The sequence below is a fragment of the Hylobates moloch genome, unplaced genomic scaffold (assembly GCF_009828535.3).
Source record: "Hylobates moloch isolate HMO894 unplaced genomic scaffold, HMol_V3 SCAFFOLD_1, whole genome shotgun sequence".
Taxonomy (NCBI): Eukaryota; Metazoa; Chordata; class Mammalia; order Primates; family Hylobatidae; genus Hylobates; species Hylobates moloch.
The window spans coordinates 145,208,171-145,220,312 of NW_026652276.1; the positions used below are offsets into that span (position 1 = coordinate 145,208,171).

The 12,142-nt window shown below is 39.6% G+C and overlaps 1 protein-coding gene across 5 annotated transcripts in view; it reads right to left on the minus strand.

The window, feature by feature from the left end:
* Positions 1 to 361: 361 nt before the first annotated feature.
* The window catches only part of STK31 (serine/threonine kinase 31), a 135,290-nt gene continuing 123,509 nt past the window's right edge, over positions 362 to 12,142 (minus strand). For 4 of the 5 annotated variants that reach the window (XM_032759232.2, XM_058446398.1, XM_058446415.1 and 1 more), the window contains exons 23-24: positions 10,594 to 10,662; positions 362 to 743 (exon numbers count right to left, since the gene is read on the minus strand). In XM_032759232.2, the coding sequence (XP_032615123.2) occupies positions 513 to 743; positions 10,594 to 10,662 (300 nt within the window). In that variant the 3' untranslated portion in view covers positions 362 to 512. Of the gene's footprint in view, positions 744 to 7,868; positions 7,952 to 10,593; positions 10,663 to 12,142 lie in introns of those variants that run through there. The other variant, XM_058446421.1, reaches the window with a different exon arrangement.

Below are 12,142 nucleotides of genomic sequence, written 5' to 3' on the forward strand. Positions count from 1 at the left end.
GAGACTGGATAATTTATAAAGGGAAGAGGTTTAATGGACTCACAGTTGCTCACATGGCTAGGGAGGCCTCACAATTGTGGTGGAAGGTGAAGGAAGAGTAACAGCATGTCTTACCTGTAGCAGGCAAAAAGCTTGCATAGGGCAACTCCCCTTTATAAAACCACCAGATGTCATGAGACTTGCTCACTACCATGAGAACAGTATGGGAAAAACCTGACCCCATGATTCAATTACCTCCCACCAGGTCCCTCTCACAACACGTGGGGATTATGGGAATTACAATTCAAAATGAAATTTGGGTGGGGACACAGCCAAACCATATCAAACTCCAAGTAAACTAAAGTTCAAAGCATACAAACTATTTTGTGCATAGCCAAACATCTTTATTTTTCACAACCTGAATACTAAAGATACAACCTAACTAGTCCCAGAACATTTCTAGATATTTCTGTGTATTAACCAAACTAAACAAAGTTTTTAAAAAGAATATCTGCAACAACAACAATAATAATTTAACAATCAAAGTTGGCTTCACCATTTCTTGTCTTCTCCATACATTTATCCAAGTTCTCTGTCTTTATTTCTTCTTCCTTTTTATATAGGGTGTATTCAGTATCTTTTTCTAGGTTTGGAACTGATTTCTCCTTTGGTATCAAGAAACATTCAGCATTTAAAACTTGTTCAGCAGTCATTGAACTTCTATAATATATCAAGCTACAGAGGAGGGATTTGACTTTATCATCCTGCAAGGAAAAACAGGTGTTACAAAACAAAGGAACAAAAGGACAAATCTGTAATGAAGGAGGATACGATTCACAAATACTTTTGGTCAGTGATACGGGGCTAAAATCAAGTTTTTCTATTTAGATTTTTAAAGTTCAACTATAGTTGACCCTTAAACAACACAGATTTGAACTGCACAGGTAGGTCCACTAACAAGTGGACTTATTTTTTAAATAAATACAGTCAGGAAGGAGGGGCTTCAAGATGACTGACAAGGTATCTGGTACTCCCCTCAACAAAAAACACACCAAAATAATGAGCCGATTATCACACTTCAAATAGATCATCTGGCTGGGCACAGTGGCTTATGCCTTTAAACCCAGCACTTTGGGAGGCCATGGTGGGGGGAATCACCCGAGGTTACCTGAGGTCAGGAGTTCAAGACTAGCCTGGCCAACATGGTGAAACCCCGTCTCTACTAAGAGAGTTGTATACTTGGAAGTGAAAGAACAATATCTACCATTACAAAACACATATAAACTCCACTGGTAAAACAAACACACAACTAAAGAAGAGAAAGAATTCAAGTGTTACCACAACAGAAAACCACCAAACCACAATGAATAAATAAGAAAATAAGAAACAAAAGATACACAAAACAACCAGAATCAATTAATATAATGACAGAAATTAACCCTCATGCATGTATCAGTGACAGCCTTGAATGTAAACCAGTTGAACTTTCCACTTAAAAGATATAGACTGGTTGAAAGGAGTTTTTTTTTTTTTAATGACCTAATTATATGCTGCAAAAAGATGGGAAAGATGTTCCATACAAAAGGAAACCAAAAGCAAGCAGGTGTAACTATACTTGTATCAGGTAAGACAGACTTTAAGTGAAAAAGAGCAAAAAGTGACAAAGAAGGTTATTATATAATAATAAAGGGATCAATTCAGCAAGAGAATGTAACAATTCTAAACATATACATGGATCCAACAACAGAGCACCCAGATATATAAATCAAAAACAGACTCCACCCAACTCTCACCACTAGACAGATAATCTAGAGAGAAAATTAATTTTAAAAAAACTGATTTTACACTGCCCTTAAAAACCAAATTAACCTAACAGATATTGACAGAACACTTTACCCAACAGCAACACAGAATACACATACTTCTCATGAGCATATGGAACACTCTGTAGGAAAAGACCATATCTTAAGCCACAAAACAAAGCTCAAAAAATGTTTTAAAATTAAAATCATATCCAGTATCATCTCAGACCACAATGGAAAACTAAAAATCAACAAGAGAAACTGAAAACTATACAAATGCATGGAAACTGGCCAGGCACAGTGGCTCATGCCTATAATCCCAGCACTTTGGGAGGTGGAGGCAGGTGGATCACTTAAGGTCAGGAGTTTGAGACGAGCCTGGCCAACGTGGTGAAACCTCGTCTCTACTAAAAATACAAACATTAGATGAGTGTGGTGGCAGACACCTATAATCTCAGCTACTCAAGAGGCTGAGGCAGGAGAATTGCTTGTACCCACGAGGCAGAAGTTGCAGTGAGATGAGATCATGCCACTGCACTCTAGCCTGGGCAATACAGTGAGACTCCCATCTCAAAAAGAAACAACAACAACAACAACAACAACACACACACACACACACACACACACACACACAAAACATGGAAATTAAACAACATGCTGCTGAATGACCACTGGGTCAAGGAAGAAATTAAGAGGGAATTAGAAAATGTCTTTGAACAATCACTGGTTCAAGGAAGAAATTAAAGAGGGAATAAGAAAATGTCTTAGAACAACTGAAAATCAAAGCAACATAACAAAACTAATGAGATATAGCAAAAACAGTGTGAAAAGAGAAGTTTATTGCAATTCTTGTATCAAAAAAGGAGTAAGATTTCAAATAAATGACCTGATACATATTAGTAGAAAAGAAAGACTAAAGACGAGAGCAGAATTAAGTGAAACAGACTAAAAAAAATACAAAGGATCAACAAAAAATTTTTTTGAAAAGATAAACAAAATCAATAAACTGCTAGCTGTACTAAAAATTTTTAAAAAGCTGCAATAAGCACAATCAGAAATGAGAAAGAAGACACTATGCCTGATATCACAAAAATACAAAACATAAAATTAGCCGGGCATTGTGGCAGGCGCCTGTAGTCCCAGCTACGTGGGAGGCTGAGGCAGGAGAATGGTGTGAACCTGGCAGGTGGAGCTTGCAGTGAGCCGAGACTGCGCCACTGCACTCCAGCCTGGGCAACAGAGGGAGACTCTGTCTCAAAACAAAAACCAAAAAAAATACAAAACATAAAGACTATTATGAGTAATTATACATGAACAACTGGAAAACCTAGAGGAAATGTATAAATTCCTGGACACATACAACCTATCAGGTTTGAATCAGCAAGAAATAGAAAACATGAACAGACCAGTAACAAGTAATGGAATTCAGTCAGTAAGAGAAAGTCTCCCAACACAGAAAAGTCCAGGACCAGAGAGCTTCACTGCTGAATTCTACTGCGCTTTCAAAGAACTAACATCAATTATCCTCAAACTACTGTAAAGGTTCAAGAGGAGAGAATTCTCCCTAACTTGTTCTACAAGGCCAAGCCCACCACTACCTTGATACCAAAACCAGACAAGGACACAACAACAACAAAAAACTATAGACCAGTATCCCTGATGAACACAGATGCAAAATTTTTCAACAAAATACTAGCAATCTGAATCCAACAGCACATCAAAAACATAATACACCATGATTAATTAGGATTTATCCCAGGGATGACAGGATGGTTCAACATACCCAAATCAATGACATGATCCATCACATCAACGGAACTAAGCGCAAAAACCATATGGCAAACCATCTCAATAGACACAGAAAAAGTATTTGATAGATTAAAACATCGCTTTATGATAAAGGCTCTCAACAAACTAGGTATATAAGGAACATACCTCAACAAAATAAAGCCTATCTATAACAAAGCCACAGTTAACATCATTACTAAATGGGGAAAAGAAAAACAATCCTCTAGTGAGGCGCAGTGGCTCACGCCTGTAATCCCAGCACTTTGGGAGGCCGAGGTGGGCTGATCACCCGAGGTCAGGAGTTCGAGATCAGCCTGACCAACATGGTGAAACCTCATCTCTACTAAAAAATACAAAAAAAAAAAAAAATTAGCTGGGCATCATGGCAGGCGCCTGTAATCCCAGCTACTTGGCAAGGCTGAGGCAAGAAAACTGCTTGAACCCAGGAGGCGGAGGTTGCAGTGAGCTGAGACTGCACCACTGCACTCCAGCTGGGCAACAAGAACGAAACTCCATCTCAAAAAAACGAAAACAAAAATAAAAAGAAAGAAAGAAAAACATTCCTCTAAAGAACTGGAACAAGACAAAGATCTCCACTTTCACCACTCCTCTTCAACACACTCCTGGAAGTCCTAGTCAGAACAATCAGGCAAGAAAAATAAAAGGAATCCAAACTGAAAAAGAACAAGTCGGGCGGTGGAGCCAAGATGGCCGAATAGGAACAGCTCCAGTCTACAGCTCCCAGCGTGACAATGGAGAAGACAGTGATTTCTGCATTTCCAACTGAGGTACCGGGTTCATCTCACTGGGGAGTGCTGGACAGTGGGTGCAGGACAGTGGATGCAGTGCACCGTGCGTGAGCCAAAGCAGGGTGAGGCATCGCCTCACCTGGGAAGCACAAGGGGTCAGGGAATTCCCTTTCCTAGTCAAAGAAAGGGGTGACAGACAGCACCTGGAAAATTGGGTCACTCCCACCCTAATACTGTGCTTTTCCAACGGGCTTAAAAAACGGCACTCCAGGAGATTATATCCTGCACCTGGCTTGGAGGGTCCTATGCCCACGGAGCCTCACTCATTGCTAGCACAGCAGTCTGAGATCAAACTGCAAGGCAGCAGCGAGGCTGGGGCAGGGGTGCCTGCCATTGCTCAGGCTTGAGTAGGTAAACAAAGCAGCCAGGAAGCTCAAACTGGGTGGAGCCCACCATAGCTCAAGGAGGCCTGCCTGCCTCTGTAAGCTCCACTTCTGGGGGCAGGGCACAAACAAACAAAAGACAGCAATAACCTCTGAAGACTTAAATGTCCCTGTCTGACAGCTTTGAAGAGGGTAGTGGTTCTCCCAGGACGCAGCTTGAGATCTGAGAACAGGCAGACTGCCTCCTAAAGTGGGTCCCAGACTCCCGAGCAGCCTAACTGGGAGGCACCCCCAAGTAGGGGCAGACTGACACCTCACACAGCTGGGTGCTCCTCTGAGACAAAACTTCCAGTGGAACGATCAGGCAGCAGCATTTGCGGTTCACCAATATCCACTGTTCTGCAGCCTCTGCTGGTGATACCCAGACAAACAGGGTCTGGAGTGGACCTCCAGTAGACTCCAACAGACCTGCAGCTGAGGGTCCTGTCTGGTAGAAGGAAAACTAACAAACAGAAAGGACATCCACACCAAAAACCCATCTGTATGTCACCATCATCAAAGACCAAAGGTAGATAAAACCACAAAGATGGGGAAAAAACAGAGGAGAAAAACCAGAAACTCTAAAAATCAGAGCACCTCTCCTCCTCCAAAGGAATGCAGCTCCTCACCAGCAACAGAACAAAGCTGGACAGAGAATGACTTTGACAAGGGGAGAGAGGAAGGCTTCAGAAGATCAAACTACTCCAAGCTACAGGAGGAAGTTCAAACCAAGGGCAAAGAAGTTAAAAACTTTGAAAATTAGATGAATGGACAACCAGAATAACCAATGCAGAGAAGTCCTTAAAGGACCTGATGGAGCTGGAAACCACAGCATGAGAACTACGTGACGAATGCACAAGCCTCAGTAACAGATGCGATCAACTGGAAGAAAGGTATCAGCGATGGAAGATGAAATGAATGAAATCAAGCGTGAAGAGAAGTTTAGAGAAAAAAGAATGAAAAGAAATGAACACAGCCTTCAAGAAATATGGGACTATGTGAAAAGACCAAATCTACGTTTAATTGGTGTACCTGAAAGTGACGGGGAGAATGGAACCAAGTTGGAAAACACTCTGTAGGATATTATCCAGGAGAACTTCCCCAATCTAGCAAGGCAGGCCAACATTCAAATTCAGGAAATACAGACACCACCACAAAGATACTCCTCGAGAAGAGCAACTCCAAGACACATAATTGTCAGATTCACCAAAGTTGAAATGAAGGAAACAATGTTAAGGGCAGCCAGAGTTTAGAAAGGTCGGGTTACCCACAAAGGGAAGCCCATCAGACTAACAGCTGATCTCTTGGCAGAAACTCTACAAGCCAGAAGAGAGTGGGGGCCAATATTCAACATTCTTAAAGAAAAGAATTTTCAACACAGAATTTCATATCCAGCCAAACTAAGCTTCACAAATGAAGGAGAAATAAAATACTTTACAGACAAGCAAATGCTGAGAGATTTTGTCACCACCAGGCCTGCCCTAAAAGAGCTCCTAAAGGAAGCACTAAACATGGAAAGAACAACCAGTACCAGCCACTGCAAAAACATACCAAATTGTAAAGACCATCGAGGCTAGGAAGAAACTGTATCAACTAATGAGCAAAATAACCAGCTAACATCAGAATGACAGGATCAAATTCACACATAACAATATTAACCTTAAATGTAAATGGGCTAAATGCTCCAATTAAAAGACACAGACTGGCAAACTGAATAAAGAGTCAAGACCCATCAGTGTGCTGTATTCAGGAAATCCATCTCATGTGCAGAGACACACACAGACTCAAAATAAAGGGATGGAGGAAGATCTACCAAGCAAATGGAAAACAAAAAAAGGCAGGGGTTACAATCCTAGTCTCTGATAAAACATACTTTAAACCAACAAAGATCAAAAGAGACAAAGAAGGCCATTACATAATGGTAAAGGGATCAATTCAACAAGAAGAACTAACTATCCTAAATATATATATGCACCCAATACAGGAGCACCCAGATTCATAAAGCAAGTCCTTAGTGACCTGTAAAGAGACTTAGACTCCCACACAATAATAATGGGAGACTTTAACACCCGACTGTCAAAATCAGACAGATGAACAAAACAGAAAGTTAACAAGGATCTCCAGGAATTTAACTCAGCTCTGCACCAAGCAGACCTAACAGACATCTACAGAACTCTCCACCCCAAATCAACAGAATATACATTCTTTTCAGCACCACAACACACCTATTCCAAAATTGACCACATAGTTGGAAGTAAAGCTCTCCTCAGCAAATGTAAAAGAACAGAAATTATAACAAACTGTCTCTCAGACCACAGTGCAATCAAACTAGATGTCAGGATTAAGAAACTCACTCAAAACCACTCAACTACATGGAAACTGAACAACCTGCTCCTCAATGACGACTGGGTACATAATGAAATGAAGGCAGAAATAAAGATGTTCTTTGAAACCAATGAGAACAAAGACACAACATATCAGAATCTCTGGGACACATTCAAAGCAGTGTGTAGAGGGAAATTTATAGCACTAAATGCCCACAAGAGAAAGCAGAAAAGATCTAAAATTGACACCCTAACATCACAATTAAAAGAACTAGAGAAGCAAGAGCAAACACATTCAAAAGCTAGCAGAAGGCAAGAAATAACTAAGATCAGAGCAGAACTGAAGGAAATAGAGACACAAAAAACCCTTCAAAAACCAATGAAACCAGGAGCTGGTTTTTTTAAAAGATCAACAAAATCGATAGATCTTTTTAAAAGATCAACAAAATCGATAGACTAGCAAGACTAATAAAGAAGAAAAGAGAGAAGAATCAAATAGACGCAATAAAAATTGATAAAGGGGGATATCACCACCGATCCCACAGAAATACAAACTACCATTAGAGAATACTATAAACACCTCTACGCAAATAAACTAGAAAATCTAGAAGAAATGGATAAATTCCTCGACACACGAACCCTCCCAAGACTAAACCAGGAAGAAGTTGAATCTCTGAATAGACCAATAACAGGCTCTGAAATTGAGGCAATAATTAACAACTTACCAACCAAAAAAAGTCCAGGACCAGACGGATTCACAGCTGAATTCTACCAGAGGTACAAGGAGGAGCTGGTACCATTCCTTCTGAAACTATTCCAGTCAATAGAAAAAGAAGGAATCCTCCCTAACTCATTTTATGAGGCCAGCACCATCCTGATACCAAAGCCTGGCAGAGACACAACAAAACAAGAGAATTTTAGGCCAATATCCTTGATGAACATTGATGCAAAAATCCTCAAAAAAATACTGGCAAACCGAATCCAGCAACACATCAAAAAGCTTATCCACCATGATCAAGTGGGCTTCATCCCTGGGATGCAAGGCTGGTTCAACATACGAAAATCAATAAACGTAATCCAGCATATAAACATAACCAAAGACAAAAACCACATGATTATCTTAATAGATGCAGAAAAGGCCTCTGACAAAGTTCAACAATGCTTCATGCTAAAAACTCTCAATAAATTAGGTATTGATGGGACGTATCTCAAAATCATAAGAGCTATCTATGACAAACCCACAGCCAATATCATACTGAATGGGCAAAAACTGGAAGCATTCCCTTTGAAAACTGGCACAAGACAAGGATGCCCTCTCTCACCACTCCTATTCAACATAGTGCTGGAAGTTCTGGCCTGGGCAATCAGGCCAGAGAAGGAAATAAAGGGCATTCAATTAGGAAAAGAGGAAGTCAAATTGTCCCTGTTTGCAGATGACATGATTGTATATCTAGAAAACCGCATCGTCTCAGCCCCAAATCTCCTTAAGCTGATAAGCAACTTCAGCAAAGTCTCAGGATACAAAATCAATGTACAAAAATCACAAGCATTCTTATACACCAATAACAGACAAACAGAGAGCCAAATCATGAGTGAACTCCCATTCACAATTGCTTCAAAGAGAATAAAATACCTAGGAATCCAATTTATAAGGGATGTGAAGGACCTCTTCAAGGAGAACTACAAACCACTGCTCAATGAAATAAAAGAGGATACAAACAAATGGAAGAACATTCCATGCTCATGGAGAGGAAGAATCAATATCGTGAAAATGGCCATACTATCCAAGGTAATTAATAGATTCAATGCCATCCCATCAAGCTACCAATGACTTTCTTCACAGAATTGGAAAAAACTAATTTTAAGTTCACATGGAACCAAAAAAAGAGCCCGCGTTGCCAAGTCAATCCTAACCCAAAAGAACAAAGCTGGAGGCATCACGCTACCTGACTTCAAACTATACTACAAGGCTACAGTAACCAAAACAGCATGGTACTGGTACCAAAACAGAGATATAGACCAATGGAACAAAACAGAGCCCTCAGAAATAATGCCGCATATCTACAACTATCTGATCTTTGACAAACTTGACAAAAACAAGAAATGGGGAAAGGATTCTCTATTTAATAAATGGTGCTGGGAAAACTGGCTAGCCATATGTAGAAAGCTGAAACTGGATCCCTTCCTTATACCTTATACAAAAATTAATTCAAGATGGGTTAAAGACTTAAATGTTAGACCTAAAACCATAAAAACCCTAGAAGAAAACCTAGGCCATACCATTCAGGACATAGGCATGGGCAAGGACTTCATGTCTAAAACACCAAAAGCAATGGCAACAAAAGCCAAAATTGACAAATGAGATCTAATTAAACTAAAGAGCTTCTGCACAGCAAAAGAAACCACCATCAGAGTGAACAGGCAACCTACAGAAGGGGTGAAAATTTTCGCAACCTACTCATCTGACAAAGGGCTAATATCCAGAATCTACAATGAACTCAAACAAATTTACAAGAAAAAAACAAACAACCCCATCAAAAAGTGGGCAAAGGACATGAACAGACACTTCTCAAAAGAAGACATTTATGTAGCCAAAAAACACATGAAAAAATGCTCATCATCACTGGCCATCAGAGAAATGCAAATCAAAACCACAATGAGATACCATCTCACACCAGTTAGAATGGCGATGATTACAAAGTCAGTAAACAACAGGTGCTGGAGAGGATGTGGAGAAATAGGAACACTTTTACACTGCTGGTGGGACTGTAAACTAGTTCAACCATTGTGGAAGTCAGTGTGGCCATTCCTCAGGTATCTAGAACTAGAAATACCATTTGACCCAGCCATCCCATTACTGGGTATATATCCAAAGGACTATAAATCATGCTGCTATAAAGACACATGCACACGTATGTTTATTGCGGCACTATTCACAATAGCAAAGACTTGGAACCAAGCCAAATGTCCAACAACGATAGACTGGATTAAGAAAATGTGGCACATATACACCATGGAATACTATGCAGCCATAAAAAATGATGAGCCCATGTCCTTTGTAGGGACATGGATAAAGCTGGAAACCATTATTCTCAGCAAACTATCACAAGGACAAAAAACCAAACACTGCCGTGTTCTCACTCATAGGTGGGAATTGAACAATGAAAACACATGGACACAGGAAGGGGAACATCACACTGCGGGGACTGTTGTGGGGTGGGGGGAGGGGGGAGGGATAGCATTAGGAGATATACCTAATGCTAAATGACGAGTTAATGGGTGCAGCACACCAACATGGCACATGGATACATATGTAACAAGTCTGCACATTGTGCACATGTACCCTAAAACTTAAAGTATAATAATAATAATAATAATAATAATAATAAAAGAAAAACTGGAGGACAACTTTCAGTCAGATATCTAAGCTTATATTACTGTGTGTGTTTCAAACCAACTTTCAGTCAGATATCTAAGCTTATATTACTGTGTGTGTTTCAAACCAGTAAATGTCAAAAAGGTCACATACCAGATGAAACTGATCCACTTTCGGGATTCCATCTTTATTTATCTCAAACTCCTGATTTTGAACAGAAAGCTGTGAAAGAAAGAAAGAATGAATAAATGTCCAATGTATTAATACACCAATCTATAGAAGAGTCAACTCTGGAACTTCAGATCCTGGTGACTAGAAAAGAGCTTACTTAAAGAAAGCACATTAACTCTCTTACAGGGTAAAAGCACTTTCATTGTAATTACTTGTTCACAAGCAAGCAAATGGTTCCTGGGGCTCCTAAAGTACCAATCAGAGGGGACGTACACACTATGAACACTTTAATATTTCCTCACGTTATAAGAAAATGTGTTAAAACTTGGTAGCCTATATCATGTTAGCTTCACCAATACTCAAAAATTAGGTACAAAGAAAATAAATCAGGCAAGTTTCTTTCTACCATAATATCTAACCTTTGTTCAAGAAATACAAGCTAAACTTAAAAAATAAACTTCAGAAATAAGGGGGATGCAAAAAATAAATTAATTAAATTTAATTTAAAAACATGGAGAATTTTTTACATACACAAAGGTATTCTGAGTCCCACTTATTCATCCCCTAGCCCTAACAACCATCAGCCAATGACCACTCTTACCCTATGAACAAATGCATATATATTATCTTTGAGGCAAATCCTATGTATTTCATAATTTCACCTGTAAATATCTTAGTACATATCTCTAAGAGACAGTCTTTTATTTTTACACAATCATATCATTATAAGAAAAATACTTTTATACAAAATACCTAGCTTTCAAAATTTGAGTAATCTCATATCAAATTAGTTTACTTTTTAGTTTATTTAAATCCAGATCTAAACAAGTTTCACCCATTGCAATTAAAAAATGAGCAGAAGGGCTTTTGGTCTCTTCCTGTTCCTCTCCATTAAGTACAATTATAAAACCTGAAAATACCATAAAATATAACCAAAGGAAAACACTGAAACGTTTAAAAAAGGAAGAAAAACTAGTTGAAGACCCCAGGACCAGAGGAACAACATAGTAACAGGTTGTCTTATAACCCTCCCAACTGAAAAAAAAAAAAAAAAAAAAAAAAAGTGAGCCAGATCTGATGTTTCCTAACTCCTAAGCCTACAACAGAAAGCAGCCCAGGTAGATTCATTCTTCCCTTGAATTTAATAGGATTGCCATCAACACCACCAGGTGAGGCCAGGAGAAACAGCAAGAAGGTTCAACTGGAAAACTCACTGTCAATAAGCAGCCACAGGAAGCATTCACCATCCTCAGCAGCAGCACCACCTGAGACACCAACGAGGCCACAGGCACCAACAAAGGGAAACCACACCACAAGCAGCTGGTCCAGTAAATACACTCTGACACCCATAAGTAGGGGGATCCCACCATAACAAGGGATGGTTCTGGAGGTATTCTGCATCTGTGTCATAGGAAAAGAGAGATCCTGCCACAACTAGCACCCAGCTCAAGAAGCTTCATCCCATAGACCAGAGTCTCCATTCCCATACTTAGAAGCACCAGGCAGTTCAGCCTTGAAAAGTTCATTTCAT